Below are 26,899 nucleotides of genomic sequence, written 5' to 3' on the forward strand. Positions count from 1 at the left end.
TGTGTTTTGCAAATATTTTTCTCAGTCTTTGGCCTGTCTTTTCATTCTGTTCCCAATGCCTTTTGCAGAACAGATATTTTTAATTTTAATAAAGCTGAAGATTTCATTAAAGCTGAAGATTTCAAATTTTCTTTTTATTGATCATACTGTTAATGTTCAATCTAAAACTAATTATTACAATTTAGGTCACCTAGATTCTTTCTTGGAAAGTTACTTATTATTTGTTCAATGTATTTTAATAAATGTAGGCTTATTCAGGTTGTCTGTTTCTCCTTGTGAGAGTTTTTGGAGATTTTATCTTCCAAGGATTTGATAAATTTCTTATAAATTATCAAATGTATTGCCATAGAGTTGTTCATAATATTCCTTTATTTTTTTAATGTCCACAAGATTAGTTGCAATGGTCCCTCTTTCATTTTTATATTAATAATTTATGTGTTCTCTTTTTCTTGGTTAATCTGGTTAGAGATTTATCAATTATATTGATATTTTCAAAGAACCAGCTTTTGATTTTATTGATTTTATTTGATTTCTTTCTTCAATTTTATTAATTTCTGTTCTAATATTTATAATTTCTTGACATCTACATATTTTGTATTTAATTTTCTCTTCTTGTACAGCTTTATAAGGTAGAAACTTTGGTTATGGATCTTTAGATTATTCTTTTCTAACATACATTTAATGCTATATAAATTTAGTTCTATAAACAGTTCTGGCTACATCCCACAAATTGTGATAAGTTGTTTTTTTCATTTCTTTAATTTAAAAAAAAAAATTCTCTTTCCTCTTAATTCTTATTGGATTCATATCTTCCTTTAAAAATGGGCTGTTTGATCTCCAAATATGTTGAGTTCCTTGCGATTATCCAACTATCTTTCTGCTATTCACTCAAATTTTAATGCCATTGTGATCTAAGTAGGTTTGTATGCTCTTTGTTCTTTAAATGTTTTAAGATGTGTTTGATGACCCAAATGTGGCCTATCTTGGTAAATATTTTATGTGAATTTGGGAAGAATGTATATTCTGCTATCATTGGATAAAGTCTTCTATAAATATCAATTAGATCCAGTTGGTTAATGTTATTGTTCAGCCGACTATGTCCTTACCAATTTCCTGCCTGATGGATATATCCATTCCTGATAGACGGGTGTTGAAATATGCACTTAGAAGAGTGAATTTATCTATTTCTCCTTAGTTCTGCAAGTTTTACCTCATGTATTTTCATGTTGTTTTGTTAAGTACATATAAATTAAGGACTTTGTATCTTAGACAATTGACCTCTGTATTATTGTGCAATGTCCCTCTTTATTCCTGATGATTTTCCTGCTCTGAAGTCAGCTTAGGCTGAAATTAACAGCTACATAAGATGTCCTTCTGTGGTTGTTCAGGAGTGGAGGATGAAGGAAAGTAGGTAAACAAGGAAGAAGTGTAAGTTTATATTAATGCTAAAAATTCTTATGTAGTTGGACACTAGTGTGAGTGGTAAACAAGACTGTAAGACATTTTGAGAAGTTGTATGACTGAGAAGCCAGAACTGTCCACCTAAGAATTGAAAAAGGGACATATCTGACCATTAGCTCACTTCTTTATTGTAAAGTTGGCTATGTGAGCATAAACTTCTTGCATTACTTTGGATTGCATGTGCAAGAATCAGAAAAGACCCAGAGCAGCAAGTAAGAGGCAAGTGGCCCAGGGCCAAGACCCAAGGGGAGACATTGTCAAGCTGCACCTGCATGAATCTGTTCATATTCATAGCTCCACCCCAGACTTCCTAAAATAAAAACTCTGGAAAATGGGGATCAGCAGTCTGGATTTTTTCCCAATTTATTGGGAAGTAATCTTATGTTACCTCTTGTCTTTTTTATATCAGTCATTCTAACAAGTGAGAGGTGATAATGGACTGTGGCTTTAATTTGTATTTCCTAAAGATTAGCAATGTTGAATATCTTTTCATGTACCTTTGAACTCTGTATGTGTTCTTCAGAAAGCTAACTACTCAGTCCTCTGGCCATTTTTAAATTGGATTGCTTGTTTCTTTTGCCACTGAGTTGTATGAATCCTTTATATATTTTGGATGTTAACTCCTCATACATATGATTTGCAATTTTTTCCTCCCATTCCTTAGGATGACTTTTTATTTGATTTATTATTTCTTTGCTGAGCAAAGCTTTTTAGTTTAATGTAGCCCCACATGTATATTTTTGCTTTTAGTGTCAAATCCAAAAAAATCATTGCCAAGACTGATATTAAGAGCTTACCCCCTATGTTTTCTTCTAGGAGCTTTATGATTTCAGGTTTTTTTTAAAATCCATTTAGAGTGGATTTTTGTGTTTAGTTTCATTCTTTTGCACATAGCTGTCCAGTTTTTCCAATGCTGTCTATTAACAAGATTATCTTTTCCCCAGTAGGATGACTCCTTTGTCGTATTTTTGTTGTTCAGTCACTCGGTCGTGTGCGACTCTTTGTGACCCCATGAACTGCAGCACACCACGCTTCCCTGTCCTTTACTGTTTCTCAGAGTTTGCTCAAATTTGTGTCCATTGGGTCAGTGATGCCCTCCAACCATGTCATCCTCTGTTGCCCCTTTCTCCTACTGCCTTCAGGCTTTCTCAGCATTAGGGTATTTTCCAATGAGTTGGCCCTTTGCAACAAATGGCTAAATTATTGGAGCTTTAGCATCAGTCTTTCCAATGAATGTTCAGAGTTGATTTCCTTTAGGATAGATTGCTTTGATCTCCTTCCTGCCCAAGCAACTCTCAAGAGTCTTCAGCATCAGAGTTCAAAAGCATCAGTTCTTCAATGCCCAGCCTTTCTTATGGTCCAAGTCTCACATCCATTCATGACTACTGGAAAAACCATAGCTCTGACTAAACGGACCTTTGTCAGCAAAGTGATGTTTCTGCTTTTTAATATGATGTTTAGGTTTGTCATAGCTTTTCTTTCAAGGAGCAAAGATCTTAATTTCATGGCTGCAGTCACCATATGCAGTGATTTTGGAGCCCAAGAAAATAGAATCTGTCACTCTTATTGTTTTTTCCCCATCTGTTTGCTGTGAAGTAATGGGACTGGAGGCTGTGATCTTAGTTTTTTGAATGTTGAGTTTTAAGTCAGCTTTGTCAGTCTCCTCTTTCACTTTCCTCAAGAGGCTCTTTAGTTCCCTTTTGCCATTAGGGCTGTGTCATCTGCATATGTGAGGTTATTGATATTTCTCCTGTCAATCTTGATTCCCGCTTGTGAGTCATCCAGCCCAGCATTTCACATGATGTACCCTGCATAGAAGTTTAAAAAAGCAGGGTGACAACTCATAGCCTTGACATACTCCTTTCCCAATTTTGAACCAGTCCATTATTCCATGTCCAGTTCTAACTGTTGCTTCTTGAACTGCATACAAGTTTCTTGGGATACAATTAAGGTGGTCTGGTCTTCCCACATCTTTAAGAATTTTCTACAGTCAAAGGCTATAGAACAACAACAACAAAAAGATTGATGAACAGAAAAGTGTTACAAATATGGTAAATATTAACTATATTTACCACACAGTCAAAGGCTTTATGTTATCAATGAAGCAGAAGTGGATGTGTTTCTGGCATTCTCTTGCTTTTTCTATGATCCAATAGATGTTGGCAATTTGATCTCTGGTTCCTCTGCCTTTTCTAAATCTAGTTTGTACATCTGAAATTTCTCAGTTCATGTACTGCTGAAGCCTAGCTTGAAGGATTTTTAGCATTACCTGGCTAGCATGTGAAATGAGTGCTATTGTGCAGTGAAAGAGAGTAAAAGTGAAGTTGCTCAGTTGTTCCGACTCTTTTGAACCCCATGGGCTGTAGCCTACCAGGCTTTTCTATCCATGGGATTTTCCAGGCAAGAATACTGGAATGGGTTGCCATTTCCTTCTAGATTATCATAAATTAATTCGCCATATATGTGTGGGTTTATTTCTTGACTCTCTATTCTATGATCTATATGTTTATTTATATGATAATACCATACTGTTTTTATTATTATAGCTTTGTGATATAGCTTGAAATGAAAAAGTATGAGGATTCCAGATTTGTTCTTTCTCAAGTTTTGTCGTTCCATACAGATTTTAGGATTATTTTTTCTATCTCTATGAAAAAATATCTTTGAAATTTTGATAGTGATTGCATTGAATCTGTAGATTGATTTGGGTAGTATGGACACTTTGACAGTATTAACTATACCAATTCATGAATAAAAAACATGTTTCCATTTATTTGGACCTTCTTTGGTTTCTTTAATCAGCGTCTTGTTTTCAGTGTGTAGCTCTTATACTTCCTTGGTTTAATTTTATCCTAGGATATTTTGTTTTTAATGCAATTATAAATGAGCTTATTTTCTTAATTCCTATTTCTGACAGTTTGATATTAGTGTATAGAAACATACCTGATTTTTGAATTAAATATATTGCTACTATATACCACCACTTTACTAAACTCATTATAGTGCTATTATTAATAATTTTTTTCAATGAAGTCTTTAGGGTTTTCTACATATAATATCACATTATCTGCACATAGAGATAGTTGTAATTCTTCCTTTCTAGTTGGATGCCTTTTATTTATTTATTTTTGCCTGATTACTCTTGCTAGGACTACGAGTGCTATGTTAAATAAAAGTGGCAAGAGTAGACATCTTTGTTTTTTATACCAAGTTTATTTAAATTGGTTTTGACATGGGATATTTAACTCTACTTCTCTACTTTTAAGCTATTTGTAGTTGTATCTTTTAAGTTGGTCTCTGATAGACAATGTATTGTTTCATCTTAATTTTTTAAAAATATAAATATTCTTTTCCTTTTAATTGGTGTGGCTACCATTTTCGTAGTTAAAGTGATTTTTATATATTTGGGGTTAATATTTACCACATTTGTAACTCTTTTCTGTTCATCAATCTTGTTGTTGTTGTTGTTCTTTTCTTTTTCCTTCCATTCTTCTTTGGTTCTAATTAAGTATTTTATGGTGACAGCATTTTATCCTTTCTTTCTTAGAGCATTGATTATACTTCCTTGTTAAATGTTGTTAGTGACTGCTCTAAAGTATGATATACATTTACAAGTAGGATAAGCCCAGTCTAAAATGCAGTTTACCATTGAAAACACAGATTTGAACTGCCTCAGTCCACTTATAGGAGGGTATTTTTCAACAGTGAATACTACAGTACAGTACTACATGGTCCTTGGTTGGGTGAATCCATGGACACAGAGGAACTATGGACACAGAAAGTCAAGTATAAAACATATGTAGCTTAACCCTCATATTGTTTAATGGTCAACTGTAACACTTCATCACTTCATGAATACTGTGGATAAAGTATTCTCAGTCACTTATTTTAATCCTTTATAATATCCTTGTTATTCATTTTACTTATAATGAGCTATAATCACTTAATAAATTGTTGCTATTACTTTTCGGACAGTTACCCATTAGTTCAACTAAGAATACAAAAAATGTGTATTTCACCTCATTTTATTCTTTCGTTAGAGGTCTTCCTTTCCATATCTTATGTTGATCCTTCTCCCTGAATTAACTTCCAACATTTTTTGCAAGGCTCTTTAACTAGCAACAAAACCCTTAATATTTGTTTGTCTGAAAAAGCATTTCTACTTCATTATGAAAAAATAATTTCACTGGATACAAAATTCTTGTTTCATGGTCATTCTATTTTGTTTTGTATTTCTTCAACATTTTAAAATACTCCATTCTCCTCTTGCTTTCCTGGTTTCTGAAAAGAAGAATATTATAATTCTTACCCTTATGCTTCTATTGACATAAGTAAAATGTTTCCCCACCCTCCCTCAGGATTTTTTCAAGACTTTGTCTTTGATGTGCGGTATAATGAATATTGGTCTTCCCTGGTGGCTCAGATGGTAAAGAATCTGACTGCAATGCACGAGATCCCTGGATCAGGAAGATCCCCTGGAAAAGGGACTGGCTACCCACTCCATTATTCTTGCCTGGAGAATTCTATGGACAGAGGAGCCTGGCAGCTTACAGTCCACGGGGTCTCGAAGCGTTGGACATTACTGAGTGACTAACGCTTTCACTTTCACTTCACATACAAATATATCATTATACAAATACTTGTATAACATTATATATATTAGGTAAAAATACAAATATTTGTATTTTTCTTGCATAATGTTCCCTGAAATTTCTGGATCTGTGCTTTTGTGTCATTCACAAATTGTGGAAAATTTTCAGTCATTATTACATCAAATATTTTGTCTACATTTCTTTATTTCTTATATTCGCATTGCACATGTTATAGCTTTTTAACTGTTCCTCAGTTCTTGTATATTCTATTTTTTAAATTCTTTTTACACTTCAGTTTTAAAAGCCCCTATTGACAATTTCCAAGCTTATTGATTCTTTCCTTAAACATGTCGATTGTTAATTCTACCAGAGGCATTTTTAAAAATTATTGTTTCAGTGGGTATTTTTTTTTAATATTTCCACTTTATTATTTCTTAGACTTTCCATTTTCTTGCCTATATTCCCCATCTTTTTTTTTTTAATATTGTCTACTTTTTCATTAGATTCCCTTAGCATATCTGTCTGTCTGTGTTAGTCACTCAGACAAGTCCAACTCTTTGCAACCCCATGGAGTGTAGCCCGACAGGTTTCTCTGTCCATGGAACTCTCCAGGCAAGAAAACTGGAGTTGGTTGCCATTTCCTTCTCCAGAGAATCTTCCCAACCCAGGGATCAAACCCAGGTCTCCTGGATTGCAGGCAGATTCTTTACCATCTGAGCCACGAGGGAAGACCTTAGCATATTAATCACTTAATTTAAATTATTGATATGATAATTCAAAAATCTCTACCATAATTAAATCTACTTCTAAATCTGGTGAGACAGGAAGGCTAGAGGAGTCTATAATTTCCCCATGCCAAAGGCTAGAGGGGACTAGATTTGTTTATTTTTCATGTTGAATCCACTCTGTTACAATAGTTTTCTCTGAGGATTGTCCTTTTTTAAGGCTAATAGAATACTCTGGGGATATTTAAATGATAACTTCTCCTCTCCCCATCAGATACATAAGAGGGATTTTTCCTAATCTTCTCCATGAGATCCTGGAGCATCTTCTGTAGCAAAATCTCACAAAATTATTGGGGTCCCCCTTAGGGCTGTGTCCCTGGGAGTTTTTCACTCTTAAGCGAGCCCGTATTCAGCCTCAGGCTATTAGCTACTATTTAAATGTTATTACCAGTTTCTACCTTCCCTTATGACGTCAACTCTATAATGGTTGTAAATAGTGTTGTTCGCTTGTATTTTGCCCAGCTTTTTCCTTGTTGGGAGATGAGAGTAATGCCTTCCAAGTTTGGTACATAGCAGATAGGAAACTGGAAGGTCTATGGACATCCTTTTGACAACCAAATATGAATTGATAAAAATTAGGAATAATTTGTTTGGCAATAATTAAGTGAAATGCCATACACAAAATTTTAGATTTGAAATAAAGATAATTAAAATTTTTGAAAATCAAACTTTATATATTTTTAATAAATAATATTCTTAGCACACAGCAATGTTGCATTTGCATATTTTCTTAAAATGTATACAATGTAATAAATTTTCTAGTCCCTGTAGTGATAATTCAATTGAGTGAATTTCTCTGTACTTCAAAGGAAAAAATTACATGCAAAATTTCCCTGATGAAATTTTAGCTGGTCTGATAAACTTATTCTTAAATATGCCATATGAATATCTGAATATTTTTAGGTAATTGATGCATAATATCAATTTTAGGCTGGTTCTACACTTTAAATGATATTCACTGAGCCTAAAATGGAAGGGTGATAATTTTATCATAAATACTGGGAAATATATAAAGTTACTTGGGTTTCCCTAGTGACTCAGGGGTAAAGAATCTACTCCCAATGCAGGAGACCCGGGTTCAATCCCTGGGTCAGGAAGATCCCCTGGAGGAGGAAATGGCAACCCACTCCAGTATTCTTGCCTGGGAAGTCCCATGGACAGAGGAGGCTGGCGGGCTACAGTCCATCAGGTGGCAAAAAAGTCAGACACGACTTAGCGACTAAACAGCAACAGCAAAATAAATTATTTTCCAGTTTTTCTCGTGTTTTAAATTCTCCTTATTCTGAAATGAAGAAACTTTAGGTTAAAAAAGTCATAAATTTTCAGTATTACAGATTCCCTGATTAAGGCTTTTTCTAATTTTAAATCTAGTGTCCACACACCCCCCCCCTCCCCATTTTTAAAAGACAAATAAAGAAGCAAAAGTCTGTATAATCAGGCTTTGTTCCAATTTTATAAGACTTTAAAGTGGATAAAATAGCATTTTTAATATTGAATAGTTCTGTTATAATTTACTGGTTGTTACACTCTTTGTTTAACAGGGCAAAAATTAAAACTTCTGTGCAGCACTGTGGCAATATTCCAATAGCCTTTATCTCAAGTCAACTAAGTTTGTAAGCAGGGAAAAATTTCTTCCAGTCAGATGTATGAGTAAACACATGCTTATTAAACATGACTGAACAGTTTAAAAATCTTAGCAATGACATCTTTTCAAATGACCATTAAACCATAAAAATTAACTGCACCACTGTAAATTCTACACTTTGAATCACAGTTGGAATTTCTCCATTTCAAGGTTCCATTCTTGTAGAAATCTCCATTTCTACAAAGCAATGATGCTTATATGTTCTTCAGGGAATATAATCATATTGGTGAATTAATTGTGATTTAAAGGACTTTGTCAGTAAGGAATGTGATAAGGTGGGAGAAAATTAAATGTGGGCCTAATGTTAGCCCACTGGAGAACTGAAATAATTACAGTGCAGTTCCTGATTCCAAAATAATGTATTATAGTGGCTGAACAAGCTCACAGAGCCATCATTTCCAAACTGAGGCTGAGATCTTAGTAACTCTGCTGTGAATATGACATATTGACGAAAACCAGTCCCTGTGGCTGTGAAGAATGCTTCATAAGAAAGGCACAGAAATGAAACCGTAAGTGGCAGTCTAAGTAGAAAAGTTACACTGGCTAGGCTCCCACTAGGGAGAGTATTTTCCCACCCTGTGCAGAGTCTGGTATGAATCATGGAGGGATGCTGACTTCCTATTTAATCGCCAACAGGTGATACACCTGGATACCTGGTCCATGTAGCCATAGTCTTGCTGCCTTTCTGACCCCTGTCCTTCTCCCTTGCCTCCAATTCCTCTGACCGTTCTGGAACTTTATCACCTGTCTTGGTGCTTAGGGTCATGGTTGGCCCATATTTCTGGTATGTTTCACAAGGTCTCAGATATCCCAGATTAGCTTCCTAAATAACTTGTTGCTGACGTCTGCTGTGCCTATAAGTCTTGGAGTTGAACTCTAAGTCTCTCTAAACAAAATTAAAAATTGGTGTGTCAGATTTAATTTAACAGAACAAGTCCCCTATCTGTGACTCTGATTAGACTGTAAGTGAACTCTAGTGACCTAGCCTTAACATGAGATCAACTTATCATCTTTTTTTATTGGGTTGAAATTAGAATATATATATAAAGAATTTTCCCTGAGTCTTTCTAAAGTCATATGACAAACTAAGGAACTGAAAGTTGACATTCCACCCTCCTCTCCGAAGTATGCTCTAATCACCAGTGACAGATTTAAAAATAAATGGCTGAGTTACTTAACTTAGCAAGATTACACACTCAAGAGCAGGTTTCATAAATATTTAACTTTGTATTTCCATATGTTATGGGTAGCAAATGTTCATAGAAGCAGTGATGTGCTTGTGGAGAGAGCAAAGGTTTTATATTTACACAGCCCTGATTTTGAATCCCAGTTCAATGCCTCCCTTACCAGAAGATTATCAGCAGTTTCATCTTTCTGAGCCTTGTGTTCCTGTAAAGTATGCAACAAATCCACAAAGCACAAGGTTATTTGAAGGTTAAATAAAATATCAAATAAACACCATTTATGACAGTGTCTGACACATGAGGGTTGCTGAGGAAATAAGTTATTTCTCCTTTATGGATATTCCAGATACTCTGGAGAACTCTCACATTCTGAATAGTGCTGAGATTCTAACACCTGATGATTGCTGGTGTGACCTGGGGCCTTCAGGTCTCTGGGGCATCTTTTTTTCTTTTCAAATGTCTTTATGGGACCCAGCTTCCCTGCCTTGGTGGCTTCTCACCCACAGTGGATTCTGTTTCTGTCCTTGCCTTGCTGTATCCCAGCTTTGATCTCTGTGTAAATGGTTTTGCAAGACTGAACTCTGGAAAGAAAGTGAACCAGAACACTTTAGCCATGAATGTACATAATGCACATTTCACAGGTGGAAGAGTGTTGCAAATCCACGGGGTTGCTGTGGAAATTAGCTAGCATTGTATCACTTAAGTTCTTAGTATGTGGCGCACGGTCAGTTCTCAGTAAGAGAACCTTGATCTCCATACCTCTAAAACAGCCGATTGTTGCTGCTGCCATTCAGTCACAGGGTTGTATCTGACTCTTTGTAACTCCATGGACTGCAGCATATCAGGCTCCTTTGTCCTCCACTATCTCCTCAAGTTTGCTAAAATCCATGTGCATTGAGTTTGTAATGCTGTCTAACCATTCCATCCTCTGCTGTTCCCTTTTCCTTTTGCCTTCTACCTTCTGTCTTTCCCAGCATCAGAGTCTTTTCTAATGAGTCAGCTGTTCCTATCAGGTGGCCAAAGTACTGGAGCTTAAGCATCAGAACTTCCAGTGAATATTCAGGGTTTCTTTCCTTTAAGATTGACTGGTTTGATCTCGTTGATGTCCAAAGGACTCTCAAGAGTCTTTGCCAGCACCTTTCAAAAGCATCAGTTCTTCAGTGCTCAGCCTTCTTTGTGGTCCAACTCTCACATCCATACATGACTAATGGAAAAACCACAGCTTTTACTATACAGACTTTTGTCAGCAAAGTGATGTTTCTCTGTTTTAATATACTGTCTGGGTTTGTCATAGCTTTCCTTCCAAGGAGTAAGTGTCTTTTAATTTCATGACTATAGTCACCATCTGCAGTAATTTTGGAGCCCAAGGAAATAAAATCTATCACTCTTTGCACTTTTTCCCTCTCTATTAATATTTGCCATGAAGTGATGGGACTGGATGCCATGATCTTAGTTTTTTGAATGTTGAGTTTTGAGCAGCTTTGTCAGTCTCCTCTTTCACTTTCATTGAGGGGCTCTTTAGTTCCTTTTCACTTTCTGCCACTAGAGTGGTATCATCTGCATATCTGAGGTTGTTGATATTTCTCCTGGCAATCTTGATTCCAGCTTGTGATTCAGTTAACCAGTAGCAAAGTGAATACATTCTGCCAACTCATGTGGCAGGTTGCTGAAGGGATGTGAACATTGTGACCTCTCTCGGAGAGGGCTGGAAGTTTAGTTTCCATTGTGACAGAAGCCAATCCCCTGCCTCTGTGGCCTTCAGAAAAATCCCTATAGTCCATCAGCCATGGTTTTCCAACTCCTGAGAGTCCTTCCTTGTGGGGATTATTTGTTAACTTAGTCTCTCAAAATCCAAGAAAAGCTGAATTCTTAGAGAAGAAAACACTAGCCCTTCAGGTGAAATTATTTTAAGGGAAAAGGAGGCAACTAGATTTAACATATTAGTGCTAAAAAATATTCAGTGTTTATTTGTAATTCAGATTTAAATGGGCATCCTGTATTTTATCTAACAACCTTACCTGCCCTTGGTCTCTGAAGTCACAGTATTCAGGCAGGCACAAAGTCACTGGGCCCTAGTAAGATTTTTCTCTGCTGGACAAGACTCATATAGTGTGTGTGTGTGTGTGTGTGTGTGTGTGTGTGTGTGTGTGTACGCGTGTGTATCTGTTCCTGTTAAAAGTCAAAAGTGAGAGAAGTATCTCCATATGCTTAAAGCAGTGTCAACATTTAGAATAGGAAAACTATCTAATTGCAAAGACAAACTACTGCTGTTCTTCAGGCCCAGATAATACACATTTACTATTGTACATACTTGCGTGCTAGACTCCAGAAAACCCTGAGATTTTCAATAAACAGAGACTTCCTTCAGGAAAGGTAGTCAGTTTCTTCTTAAGGCCACATCTAACCTAGTTTCCTGGCTGCCTGTTAATATTTTTCTGAATTTTTGCACTGAGTGACATCAGAGTGAAATAGGCAAATGATGATTTAGAGTATAGGGAGTAAAGAACATGCATATTGGAAACATGGGTGTGATTTAAAAAAAAAAAAAAGACTAATCTTCCCAGGCACAATCACTGAGTTGCTCTGTAATATGAATAACATTTCCAAGTCTCTCTGCCTCTCTCAACTTTAAAATATATTTTTCAGATGATCTTTAGGGAAAAAAATGTGTAGAAGCGCAAGCTATTTTGAAAATCTTGTTATGTACACATGTAGGAAAGAAAGGCACCCTCAGTGCATTTCATGGCAGATGCATCTCTGGTTCTGAATAACTTGTACTGAAGTGTCTACAACTTTGAAACTAGGTGCCGAATGTCACCAGTTATACGAATATCCATGCTAGCACATATGACTGTGCTTTGGCTAGTTGAGAATCTCTTGATATTCACTTGGTTAGAAATGAACTTAACTTCTGGGAAAATCTGAAGTTGACAGAATGCAAACACAAATTACTGCAATTGCTGTCTTGTGATATAAGAATTTTTTTTAAAATGTGCAGATTGATACTAGATCCAAAAATGGGTCTGAATAGAGGATGCAAACCTCTCTGAAAATGCAAATAGGGAAGTTTCTAGTTTCAGATTTAGTGTGTAAAGAGCTTGGAGGTTGTCACTTCTGTCCTTATAACAAGGAAAGCATGGACAGATTGCCACTCAATGGTTTTTACTGGATTCACAAGCCAACTAAAAATGCAAGGCTGACTATCACATGAACAACTGGTTGTTGCTGTTCAGTCTCCACTCATGTCCACGTCTTTGCGACCCCATGGACTGTAGCATGCCAGGCCTCCCTGTTCACTGGAGGGACAGGTAAATCCAGAGACTCATATCTGACGTGTGCTTACTTGGCACAGAAGACTCTAGAGCTATTACTGAAAGAATATGTTAGATGGTAAATTTGACCAGTTGCTGGAAGCTGAGGGTGGACTAACATGAACATGAGAAACTTCTGGGGGCTGCAATCTTAGGGATTGCACACTTTCTGCAATCTTAGGGATTCCACACTTTCTTGGGCTTTTTGCTTCCAGAAATGACATGCAGTTCTTCTGGTGAAGATCCAAGAAAGATCCCCTCATGACTTCAGCAGAGGAAGGAGTAATAATCATTGGGGAGTTATACTCAGAGCCTTCTCCATAAGCAAGGCCCACTCTCCAGAGGGAAATGCTTGACCTGAGCTTTGTCTCCAACCTGCTCTAATTTTTCTGTCTTGGAAAAGGAGTGAGAGAGGAGGGAGGTATCTATTCAAGAAGAATGCTGTAATGGTCACAGGTCAGAGACACATGCCCATTAGAAGGCTGAAGTTTAATCATTTGATCAGAGAATATGTTTCTTACTCTATACCTTTCTATGACACAAGCAGGGCCTCAGTATAATACTAGCAGCTGAAAGGTACAGCTTCTTTGTGAAAACATTTAATTGGGGAAACCCAAAGTGAGGAGGGGGAACAAAAACGAAACTGATGAATTTGAATCCTCTGGCACCTATAGATGAAACAGTGAACAAGGCCCAGCTCCTAGCCTGATTGACATGGATCCTCACACTGGAGGCCTGTTTTTGTATTTCCCAATATATGATATAATTTGCCAAGCTTTCAAAAACATTCTAAGACATACCAAAAGGCCACAAAAACACAGTCTGAAAAAGATAAAGCAAGCCTAAGAACTAGACTCAGGTGTGACACAAGTGTTAAAATTATCCAAGGGAATTTAAAGCAACTATGATGAAAATGTTAAGGCCTCAAAATGAAAAAAAAAAAAGTAGGACAGTGTGCAGAAACAGCGTGCAGAAGCAGATATAGGCAAGGAGATGGACTTCTAAGAAAGAAAATAAAAAGAGAACCGACAAAACGAACAGGACTGAAAAGTGCCTTTGCTCGTCTTACCAGTATTGAAATGATTAAGAAAAGAATCTGACTATCAAGAAAGGTCAACCAAAATTTCCCAAGCTGAAATGCAAAAGAAGGAAAAAAAAAAAACTCAAAAAACCCAGAATATTCAAAATTATAGAATAATTTTTAAAAGTGTAATAATCAATCCTAAAGGAAATCAAGCCTGAATAGTCAATGGAAGGACTGATGCTGAAGCTGAAGTTCCAATACTTCAGTCACCTGATATGAAGTATCTGGAAAAGACCCTGATGCTGGGAAAGATTAAAGGCAAAAGGAGAAGGGGGAAGCAGAGGACAAGAGGGTTAGATAACATCACGACTCAATGGACATGAATTTGAGCCAACTCTGGGAGATACTGGAAGACAAAGGAGCCTGGTGTGCTGCAGCCCATGGGATCTCAAAGAGTCAGACATGACTTAGTAACTGAACAATAGCAACAACATACACATAACTGGAATACCAGAAGAATTAATAAAGCAGAATGAAGTAGAAGAAATATTTCAATAGTAATGGCTGAGAACTTTCCAAACTTAATGACTGATTAGTATGTGAGTTGCTCAGTTATGCATGACTCTTGGTGACCCCATTCACTGTAGCCCTCCAGGTTCCTCTGTCTATGAGATTTCCCAGGGAAGAATACTGGAGTGTGTTGCCATTTCCTTCTCCAGATAATCTCCCTGACCCTGGGATTGAAACCAGGTCTCCCGCATTGCAGGCAGATTCTTTACTGTCTGAGCCATGAGGGAAACCTCTCTTTACATCATTATATAGACAGGTGCCTATCATTATATACTTTGTGATTCCGATTATACGCCATTCTGGAAAAGGCAGAACTGTAACGACAGTTTAAAAAGATCATTGACTGCCAGGGATTCTGAGAGGAGGAAGCGATGGATGACTAAGTGGAACACAGGGGACTTTTAGGGCAGAGTAACTGTTCTAAATGCTACTCTAATGTTGAAAGTGTGACATTATGCACTCCTCAAAACCCACAGTGCTCCACAGCAAAAAGAGTGGAGTCTAATGTAGGCAGACTGAAAAAAAATAATTGTTTGGGAAGTTGGAGGATCCCCAGATCAAATGCAAAAGGTGAGAAAAGAAACTAAAGGTGTTACACGTGTAGAGCAAGTTCACTGAAGAGAATGAGGTGGTAAATAAGTGACAGTGAGTAGAGTCAGTAAAAGTAAAGGCTAAAGGAATCAGTATAAGTAACTGTACTCTAGTTAATAAAGTCTTTTTTCCAACAGAGGTACAATTCTGAAATCCTATACATGTGTAGTATAATTGACCATATAAATAAATAGATGGTAGCTTGTGGGAGCCCAGAGAAGGCAATGGCACCCCACTCCAGTACTCTTGCCTGGAGAATCCCATGGATGGAGGAGCCTGGTGGGCTCTAGTCCATGGGGTCGCTGAGAGTTGGACACAACTCAGTGACTTTCACTTTCACTTTCACTTTCATGCTTTGGAGAAGGAAATGGCAGCCCACTCCAGTGTTCTTGCCTGGAGAATCCCAGGGACGGGGGAGCCTGGTGGGCTGCCAGCTATGGGGTCGCACAGAGTTGGACAAGTCGCTAAGAAGTGACTTAGCAGCAGCATGCGTATGTATACACATGCATACAGGCTTTCAAGGGGACACAGTGGTAAAGAATCTAACTTTCAATGCAGGAGGCATAAGAGACCAGGGTTCAGTCCCTAGGTCAGGAAGATTCCCTGGAGTAGAAAATGACAACCCAGTGCAGTATTCTTGCCTGGAGAATCTCATAGAAAGAGGAGCCTGGTGGGCTACAGTCCGCGGGGTCACAAAGAGTCAGACACAGCTGAGTACACACGCATGCAGGCAGTAGTATCCTTACATGTATATCCTTACTCTGTCCGTTGAGACGACCTAGAAGCAAAAACATTGTAATAGCTATAAGCACACCCAGGACCCAGATCTGGGTTTCTAACACTATTCTCCAATTCTTATTGGAAACGGACTCCTTGGAAAAATAGCTGATTCTAGGACTAGGGCAGGAAATATATAAAATGGGTCTAGAATAACACCTTTTAGCATCACAAAGCAAAGAAGCACTTTGAAATTTTTTTAATCCCCACAATATAGGTACATCAAAGTATTCCAGAAACCTTGTGAAAGAGTTCTCAACTGTCAAAGCTTGAGCAATTTGAGTTACAAAATAAATACAATTGTATCAAACTATGATCCAGTACATAAAGTAAAAGCTTATGTATAATGATATAATTATTAATAAGTAAATAAATATGGAGAATAGACTAATATTCCTAGCAGAAAAATTACAAATAATTTGTGTAATTAAGAGATGGGACATAACTCCTTACAACTTAAATGATGGCTGCATTAGTGACTTCTTCCAAAGATTACTGTATAAAAGGAGAAAAAAGAGAGCAAGTTTTCAGTTGAGAATCCTGACAGATGACAAACATTACCTCTAGTCTGGTGATCAAGGTGAGTGTTAGTAGTGAAAAGTCCTTTGATGTGATATGACTATAATGATATTTTATCTCTGTGGTATCCTCCCAGAGATGAATTTTCCAAGTGTAATCATGAGAAAACCATCAGATAAATCTCAGTTGAAGGATATTTTACAGAATACCTGAACAGTAATCTTCCAAACTATCAGAGTCCTCAAAAATGTAGAAAATCCAAAAATGGTCATACCACAAGGAACATAGGGAAATGACTCATAAATGTACTGCAGCATGTTGGATGGCATTTTAGAAGAGAAAGGAGAATTAGGGGAAAACTAAGAACATATGACTATAGACTTTAAAAATATATCAATATTAATTGATTAATTGTGATATCTAAGTGAGATATCACATGAGAGTCGTGTCCGACTCTTCATGACCCCATGGACTATATAGTCCATGGAATTCTCTAAGCCACAATACTGGAGTGGGTAGCTGTTCCCTTCTCCAGGGGATCTTCCCAACCCAGGGATTGAACCCAGGTCTCCTACATTGCAGGTGGATTCTTTACCAGCTATCAGGGAAGCACTGTGATATCTAAATCTACTCTAAATGTAAATGTTTATTTAAAACTACAAATAAGATAAAATATTTATCTCATGCTTTATGAGTTTTCTTGTTTGGGAAAAAAATTTTGTATTTCTTTCATCTCCTACATTAAAAAAGAAAAATGAGCAATAGTACTCAACCAATTCAGACCAGAAGATATTCACTCTTCATCTTCTTTAACTCCCCAAATTCATGGACAGAGGAGCCTGCAGGTCAGTTCATGAGGTCTCAAAGGGTTGGAGTTGACTGAGCAAGAATTTAATATTATTTAGTTTAAGAGAATCAATTTAGTTGAGGCAAAATGTATTTTGAATGTTGATAAATTGATTATAGGTTTACGTGGATTCTCTAACATAAACCAAATGATCTGGAAAATAGAAGCTGCTATTGAAGTTTTGTGATTCAGAGATTTAAATAATTTCATGGACATGAGAGCATTTTTTAAGCTATAGATTTCAAGATAAAGTATCATCACTATTTGTGGACTCATTAATTTTTCCTTTCACTTAAAAATTAGCTTCTATAAACACTTTCCATATGTCAATCCCTATGTATTTTATAAAACTATACTTTCATTTTTGAAATTATCCCCTCAACTGTTTTACTTTTAATCCTCAGGTTGGAACTTTATTTAATGGGGACTGTATAATTTTTACTTGGTATTATTCCAAATAGATAGATTATAGAGTGGCATTGAGATGTCAGAGCCTTTAAAACCATCTGAATTGACTCAATTCTTCAGACTCTTTTAGTGTCTCTTATGCTAAGGGTAGTTCTCTAACTATGCCTGTCTTTCTAGAAGAGATTCTAGCATCAGATCAGTTTTGAGAATTTTTGAGAAACTGTTTACTCATTTAGGAAACGGTTATAGGTCCTGTGTATCGAGATCCTACTGGGAGTGTGAGATCCACTCTGAGGTCCAGGAGATCTAGGTTCTCCTGCAGATGACTGAGGTCATGTGGTTTTACAGACAGAATATGTCATCTGGAAGATATAGTCATGAGCAACTGTGATTCATCTGAGTGCTTGGTGTCTTGGGGAAAATATTGAAGGGCAGGAAGCCCTGAAATGTCACCACTAAAAGGTACCAAGTAGGAAGTATATGCTCCATATCACTTCCTAATGGACATCGGCATTCATGTGCTCCCTGAACACCTCACACTCAACACTGCCAAACCGAGCTCATCGCCTTCCTTCTGTCTTGTGCTAGCCCCTGCTCTGGATGAATAAACCACCATGCATCCATTTGTTCAAGTCATAATCCTAAAAGTCACCTTTGACTCCTCCTGCTCTCTCGCATCCAGCTGTCAAATCCAGTTGATTACGCTGTTCTTAAATACCTGTCCAAGTTTCCATTTTAGTTTGCCTACCTCTTGTCTGGTGGCTTAGTGTTAAAGAACCCATCTGCCAATGCAGGAGATGTGGGTTTGATCCCTGGGTCAGGAAGGTCCCCTGGAGAAAGACCTGGGTTCGATCCCTGGATCAGGAAGATCACCTGGAGAAGGAAATGGCAACCTACTCCCATATTCTTGCTTGGAAAATCCCATGGACAGAGGAGCCTGGCAGACTACAGTCCATGGGGTCACAAAAGAGTCAGACAGAACTCAGCTACTAAACAACAACCTTTTGTCTACACAGAAATGTTACTTATAGCTTCTGTAACATTTTTCTAACTTTGTCTCCAGTCAGTTCCCTTGCAATCCATTTTCCACAGAACAAAATTATTCTAAGATAAAAAAGTTATTTTTTTCCACTTCTTTATAACCCCAGCCATGCTCCTTAAATGCGTGTTGTGTAAAATGACTTTCAGTTGCTATACTGCTGCATGCTCTCTTTCTCACTATGGGCTTTGCAGATGCTCTTTCTATACCCTGTACACTCCATTGTACCCTTCTCCTCTTGCCCTTTCTGTCTGTCCAGGGATTGAACTTGTGTCTCTTGTGCCTCCTGCATTGCAGACAGATTTTTAACCACTGTGCAGTCTAGGATGCCCCTTCCATCTGTCATACGCTACCTTATCTCTACGCTCAGAGTCATCTGGGGATGACCACCTCTTACAGAAAGCTTTCCCTGCCTTCCAAACTCTTGTCTCCAAAGTTTGGGTTATAACTTACCATAGGTCCTCGTGTTGTGCCAAATATATTGTCTCTACCTCCTCCTAGCGTGGTAAAATCTATGCGAGCAGGGATTATATTCATGTTATAGTTACCTCTAATGCCTAACGCAATGCCTGACACATAATAGGCACTCAATAAATATTTTTGAGTAAATGAAGGAAAGAATGCTTTAGTTATAAATGAGGAATTAATATGTAAATGTATATATAAAAGAATGAGCTCTTGAAAAAAGAAAGTATTCCTAAATGTTGATTAAGCAGTCAGAATCCAAAAAGCTCTTTTTAAATTTTTTAAAAATGTAAATGGATTTTAACAGGGTTTAAAAGGTAAAAATAGATTGAGGATTAGGATCTCTTGTTCTCCTTTTTTTCCCTTATGTTTCTGTTTGTGGATGTGTGTGTCTGTGCACAGAAGAATACTCGTTAAAAATAGAGGAAGATGGTAAGGAGAAATCATTAGGAAGAGCTTGATTTCTCTTGACTGGGAGGTAAAAAGCACTGAATAAATGTCAAGGCAGGAACCCTGTTACCATAACCAGAGAGGAATATTTGGATTTCGACACTGACACTCATGGTCTGGCCCAAAACCAGGGCTAGACCATCAATATGCAGACTCAATGTTTAATGAATCAGTAACTTCAGGGGTGCCCAAATGCTCCCAGTTCCCCTCCACGTTTAGTTGGCATTGTCTGCCAAGCCTGGGTCAGACTGTCTAATGGTCTGTGTGATGGTGGTGAGCATGGGCTTGGAGGTTGGGATCCAATGGGTTTACCATAAACAGAAGGCATGAGGGAAGAAATCAGACAAATGTTTATGATATTATCCATTTGCTTTACCAGTATCTGATTTTTGAAGTCTTAAAGCTCAACATTCAGAAAACGAAGATCATGGCATCCAGTCCCATCACTTCATGGGAAATAGATGGGGAAACAGTGGAAACAGTGTCAGACTTTATTTTTTTGGGCTCCAAAATCACTGCAGATGGTGATTGCAGCCATGAACTTAAAAGACGCTTACTCCCTGGAAGAAAAGTTATGACCAACCTAGATAGTATATTCAAAAGCAGAGACATTACTTTACCGACTAAGGTCTGTCTAGTCAAAGCTATTGTTTCTCCAGAGGTCAGGTATGGATGTGAGAGTTGGACTGTGAAGAAGGCTGAGCGCCGAAGAGTTGATGCTTTTGAACTGTGGTGTTGGAGAAGACTCTTGAGGGTCCGTTGGACTGCAAGGAGATCCAACCAGTCCATTCTGAAGGAGATCAACCCTGGGATTTCTTTGGAAGGAATGATGCTAAAGCTGAAACTCCAGTACTTTGGCCACCTCATGTGGAGAGTTGACTCATTGGAAAAGACTCTGATGCTGGGAGGGATTGGAGGCAAGAGAAGAAGGGGACGACAGAGGATGAGATGGCTGGATAGCATCACTGACTTGATGGACATGAGTGTGAGTGAACTCCAGGAGTTGGTGATGGACAGGGAGGCCTGGCGTGCTGCGGTTCATGGGGTCACAAAGAGTCGGACACGACTGAGCGACTGAACTGAACTGAACTGATGCACTGAAACAGATATCTCAGACTTAAAAAAAAAAAAAATTAAAAGCAATTAAAAGTTCTAGGTTGCCACTGCATGAAATAGTCCTTCTTTCTTCTAGACCACTAGCATTCAAAGCTGCCTGGTAGAATAATTAATATTTTAAATGTTTTAAGCTTCTTCACTTTCACTCAAAGAAACTTGGAAAACAGAACAATGTTTCATGAAACTGATCTTTATCTTGACGCTCCAGGCTGTTCTCTGAGGTCATGGACAGCTCAGGTTTTTCTAAGAGAATTCTTGGCTGGTTAGTAATTCAGGCAATGCATGAGATTATTTGCTCTGTGTTGTATAATAGCAAAGGTCTTCCATAAACATAGTGTTAAAGAGACCTAATGCTTTAGAAAAGAAGAAGTAAAGCATACTTTTTGCAATGATTATTCATTATGTATCAGACATTATATTCTGGGGACTTTGCATCCATTGTTTTTTTATCTTTACAAATAAGGTATTAGCATCCTTATTTTCCAGATGAGGGCCCTGAGGCTAGGGGAGAACAAGGGATTTCCTTAAAATTATTTTGCTTAATCCAAAATAGAACTGATAGTAACCCAAGACTCTCTGATTCCAGAGTATGATCTCTTTTACCCTACCCTATCACCTCTCCAACATTATTGGATTAAGGACTGATTTTCTACTTACAGAAGTGGAGAAAGACAGGAAGTTGTCTCCATTTCAATCTCTGTGTCTTAAGCTCTTTTAATTAAAACAAATAAACAGACAGACAAAACAAAAACCTGGGGACATTGATTAATACTATAGGGAAACATAAGGAAAATAAAATTAAAGTGGTTTTGACCCAGAGGCCTGGCCTTTCTCAGAGTCTCAGAGAAAGTTAAACTGTGGCTCTTCTTGTCAGAAAATAGCTCTTCTTGTGACTTGTGGAAAAGTCTAGGTGGATCCTCCTTTGGAGTAGACATACATTTAACATGACTCCACCATCCTTTGTCTCTCTTTTTCCATTTTTGTTTGTTTGTTTTTGTCTTCTCTATTTTATTCCCTTTCCTACTTGACCTCTCCTAATTTTGTGCTTCCCAAGTAGCTTGGATGGTAAAGAATCTGCCTGCAATGCAGGAGACCCGGGTTCGATCCCTGGGTCAGGAAGATCTCCTGGAGAAGCAAATGGCTACCCACTCCAATATTCTTGCCTGGGGAATTCCATGGACAGATGAGCCTGGTGGATTAGTTTGTGGGGTTGCAAAGAGTCAGACACGACATGACTGAGCAACTAAAAATTTCACTTTTTTTTTTTTTCCTGGTCTCTGGTTTAGTGTTCTGATGTACAGCCCAGATAATTAGTATCATCACTACCTCAGAACTTCTGTGCCGGAAGCCCTCACAGGACCCTGCCATCTGTGTCTGCTCAGGGGTCCATACTGAACCTCAACGCTGTTGCCTTAAAACTGAAGTCCTAAGCTCTAGTCACGGAAGCCACACTGGCCTTTGTTAGCCAGTGCCAGTGCCTTTGTTAGCAGTTCAAAAGCATCAATTCGTCGGCGCTCGGTTTTCTTCACAGTCCAACTCTCATATCCAAACATGACCACTGAAAAACCATAGCCTTTACTAGACGGACCTTTGTTGGCAAAGTAATGTCTCTGCTTTTGAATATGCTGTCTAGGTTGGTCATAACTTTCCTTCCAAGGAGTAAGCATCTTTTAATTTCATGGCTGCAGTCACCATCTGCAGTGATTTTGGAGCCCCCCAAAATAAAGTCAGCCACTGTTCCCACTGTTTCCCCATCTATTTCCCATGAAGTGATGGGACCAGATGCCATGATCTTAGTATTCTAAATGTTGAGCTTTAGGCCAACTTTTTCACTCTCCTCTTTCACTTTCATCAAGAGGCTTTTTAGTTCCTCTTCACATTCTGCCATAAGGATGGTGTCATCTGCATATCTGAAGTTATTGATATTTCTCCCAGCAATCCTGATTCCAGCTTGTGCTTCTTCCAGTGCAGTGTTTCTCATGATGTCTAAGCTGATATAATTGCCTTCTAACAGGACTCTGCATTTACTTTACCCTTCCTAATCTTTTCTGTAAGTTGCAGGAAAAAAATGCAAATATCATCACACCACTCTCCTCTGTCAAATTTTTCGGTGCCTTCCTGCTGTTGTAAAGACATGCTCACTGTGAACCATGTTCCCGTTGTGTCTGTGTTGCTCTGCTAAGCTGGGTGTGCATTGTGCACTTGCTCGCTCAGCTGTGTCTGACTCTTTGCAACCCCATGGACTGTAGCCCACCAGGCTCCTCTGTCCATGGAGTTCTCCATCCAAGAACACCAGAGTAGCTTGCCATTTCCTCCTCCAGGGATCTTCCAAGCCAGGGATCAAACCTTTATCCCTTGTGTTGCCTGCCTTGGCAGGTGGATTCATTACCACTGGCACCAGCTGGGAAGCTAAGCTGGTGGGGAATAGAAAATAACTTTTGCAAAGGCCCAGTGGTAGAGTAAAAACCTTCCAGATTCTTGAACCTGCCAGTTTATATCCTAGCAAAGAGCCTTTGCACAACTTGTCTTCTCTTCCTGGACCACTTTGCCCATCCCTATTCCTCTTGCCTAATTGGATCCTGTTTTATATTTAAAATCTCTGTTCTCTGGACTCTGTGAACAGGTCAATTTTCCATGTGATATCTTTTGTCAGATTATATACCTCCTTGTTACAATATTTATTACAGTCAGCATTTTATATCACTGGAAATATCCAGTATTCTTGCCTGGAGAATCCCAGGGACAGAGGAGCCTGGTGGGAGGCCATCTATGGGGTCACACAGAGTCGGACATGACTGAGCAACTTCACTTTCACTTTTCACTTTCATGCACTGGAGAAGGAAATGGCAACCCACTCCAGTATTCTTGCCTGGATAATCCCAGGGACAGAGGAGCCTGGTGGGAGGCCATCTATGGGGTCGCACAGAGTCGGACATGACTGAAGCGACTTAGCAGCAGTAGCAGTAGCAGCAGCCTTTATTTAGGTAGAAATTAAAATTTATAAAGGTAAAGTAATATATCTTTTGTTACTCATATTAGAGGTGGCTAAAATGAAAGTCAAACGCAAAAATTGCCAGGCTTCCAACTCCTTGCTTCCTGTCCTTCTCCAAGCTTGTTCTTGTGCAGCCCTCTGAACCAAAGGCATTGAGAGTACCAGCACTGTAACTCCATCTGGGTCTATAAATCCATTCACAGTCTTTGGAGTTTTAATTTCACTCTTGATTTAAACTCAGAATTGATTTTGTGCATTTTCCCAAGCTATATTTGACTAGATTCAAAAAATGAACAAAAACACCCTGTTAATTTTATGCAGAAATCATTCTTGTAGTGAACACAGTCTTACCTCTTTTGTTTTCATAGGTACTATAATCCACCATCTGCATAGTTCTTTTTATTGGCAGAAGCAGGGTGGAGTAGATTATTATCTGTAAGTCATACTTATTCCATTAGAGTCACCAACTCAGAGCAACTTAGTGAAATGAAATTCTTTATAACTTGGTAGATCTACCTACTTGTTTCCAAGTTCACTTCAAAGATTGAAAAGAATGACATTCTTTAAGATGGTATATGTCCAAACAAGGTCTCAATGACATACTTTTTTTCTCTTTAATTTGAATCTTTCCAAATTTAAATGTCAACCAAATCTTGCCAGGGCCACATAACTGCCCCTTTTCATTTATTCAAAAATGTGGATAATGTGATATTCTCTTAGGTTTGCTTTCTGTCTTTATTTTTTTTGATAGTCCAGTCTGAATAAAGACATTAAAAATGGAAATAAAGCCTAAGAGGGGAAAGGAGAGAGAATAGTTCTTTAGTACATTGTTTCCTAACATACTACTGAAGGATCAACAGCAACAACAACAACAACAACAACAAAACTTTAAAATGTACAGTCATATCCAAAGAGAAATACAGTGCATGATGAGTGGATGGATGGAAGGGAGAAAAGAGAGAAGAAAGAAGGGAAAGGGGAGAGAGGAATACCGAAAGGAAGAAGAAAGGAAAGAAGGAAAGATGAAAGAAAGAGAGGGAGGGACAAAGAAGGAAGGAAGGTAAATAGACCAGAGTGTCTTGTGCAATGTAAAGAAATTAATGAAGACAAGAGGAGGATAATTAACAGAAAGTTCTGAGACCTATGGATGAAAGGTCTTGATGAGATAAAAGAACTGTTGCAGTAGACATATTTCAGCAAGTGTGCTAGAAGTATAAATGTTAATGTCCAAAAATTGAAATGGTTTGTTTTTGAATTCTTGTTTTTCTACATTAAGAAGCTCTACGATATAACCGTGGTAGTAGAGGTTGAGGTTATTTTGCCAGATTATTGGTACTGAGGAGGTCACAGGATGACTAAGTAAATATTCACATGGACATTGAAGTCCTTTCTCATTCATGTCAGTCATAGTGGTGGGTGGATGAATGGGAGACTGACAGCCAGGGACCAAATCAGAAAACACAGTCATCAGTATCACATAAATTGGAGGTCATCACTGGAGTAGGAAGTTTCTGATAGCAGATTATTTGGGACCCCCACCATCATGTTTAAATGCTCCTACTATGTCTTAAAGTCATGAAAATTCTTTTGATAAGATTTGTAATTGTGATATCCATACATGAGTTCTATTTGCCCAGGCAGATACAAAAAAAAAAAAAAAAAACCCAGCTGTCCTGTAGACCACTGCAAAGACACTGAATTGTAGTAATGTCCTCGTGTTTTCCTATTGATGACAGGAACAAAAAAACTTGGCTTTGAAAGGCTCCTACCAGCTCAAAAATACAACTATGGAGATTGTGTCTGCTGAGCCATGCTAACTTCCATTCTAATTCTCTTTTTTAAATTCGCAGAGAGTGAAGAAGTTTATCAAAGGCAGGTGCTGTCAATTTCATGTATCATCTTTGGAATTGTCATCGTGGGCATGTTCTGTGCAGCGTTCTACTTCAAAAGCAAGTAAGACCATTTCTCTCAAGTGTTCAAAGGTTACTTCTCAGAGGAAGCACTTTGTCTTTAAGTTCTCAGTCTGAGCTCTAGGCAGAAGGATTTTGTGCACATGGGCCCATCAGACATCCTTAAATGACTCTGAATCTTTGGTAGCCTGTGGTGAGTGTGTACAGCGTGTGCATAAGTGTATGTGTGTGTGTGGTTCATCTTTGATGCACATAGTGATCATTCTTCTCTGTGATCATGAACACTCTGTGTTCTTTGCATTTTTTGATGGCCTGCCAGAATTAAAGGCTCAACATCAGCCTGTCACTAAGGAGTTAACTCTTCTGAAAAGAGAGGTCACTGCTGAACATCTAACCTTTAATGAAAAAAAAAAACAACAACAAAACTCTATTCCTTTTATAGTATTTTATTTGATACCCATAAAGGTTCTAGCCAAATGTGAAATATGAACACTATAAAATCTACCTTGGTTCACCAGTTAGTATGGACATCTAGAATATGCCCTATGCTTACCTTGCCAAGAAACCAAATCTTCTACCAAAAGCATTTTTTTTTTTTTTCTGAAGGACTTCCGTGGTGGCTCAGACGGTAAAGTGTCTCCCTGCAATGCAGGAGACCCAGGTTCAATCCCTGGGTTGGGAAGATCCCCTGGAGAAGGAAATGGCAACCCACTCCAGTACTCTTTGATCTTCCCTGGTGGCTCAGAGGTTAAAGCATCTGCCTGGAATGTGGGAGACCCGGGTTCGATCCCTGGGTTGGGAAGATCCTCTGGAGAAGGAAATGGCAACCCACTCCAGTACTCTTGCCTGGAGAATCCCACGGAGGGAGGAGCCTTGTAGGCTACAGTCTATGGGTCACAAAGAGTCGGACACGACTAAGCGACTTCACCAAAGTAGAATTAAAAATATACACATGTATTTATAAGTATGCATGTGTATATACATATATGTTTACATATACATGTTATAAATAACATTGGCAAAGGTATTTTATTTATGTAAATGACATGATCTGCCCTTAAGAAATACAGATAAAACTATTATACTGCTTGGTTTCTTGTAAGGTAGACAGGCCTTGAGAAGCTGGCATAGATTCTGTTCCTACAGCTTGTCTGGAATCCAAGCCAACAAGTAATTGCTTTACTTTGGACTTGTATTTTTCTACCCACTTGCC

General features: G+C 38.1%; 1 protein-coding gene across 6 annotated transcripts in view; it reads left to right on the forward strand.

Annotated features, from left to right (window-relative positions):
* Positions 1–26,899, forward strand: part of NRG3 (neuregulin 3) — a 1,214,780-nt gene that overhangs the window by 1,139,064 nt on the left and 48,817 nt on the right. For all 6 annotated transcript variants that reach the window (XM_069571557.1, XM_069571555.1, XM_069571558.1 and 3 more), the window contains exon 5: positions 25,627–25,729. In XM_069571557.1, coding sequence (XP_069427658.1) covers positions 25,627–25,729 — 103 coding nt within the window. The remainder of the gene's footprint in view (positions 1–25,626; positions 25,730–26,899) is intronic.

This window comes from Ovis canadensis, chromosome 25 (genome assembly GCF_042477335.2).
Source record: "Ovis canadensis isolate MfBH-ARS-UI-01 breed Bighorn chromosome 25, ARS-UI_OviCan_v2, whole genome shotgun sequence".
Taxonomy (NCBI): domain Eukaryota; kingdom Metazoa; phylum Chordata; class Mammalia; order Artiodactyla; family Bovidae; genus Ovis; species Ovis canadensis.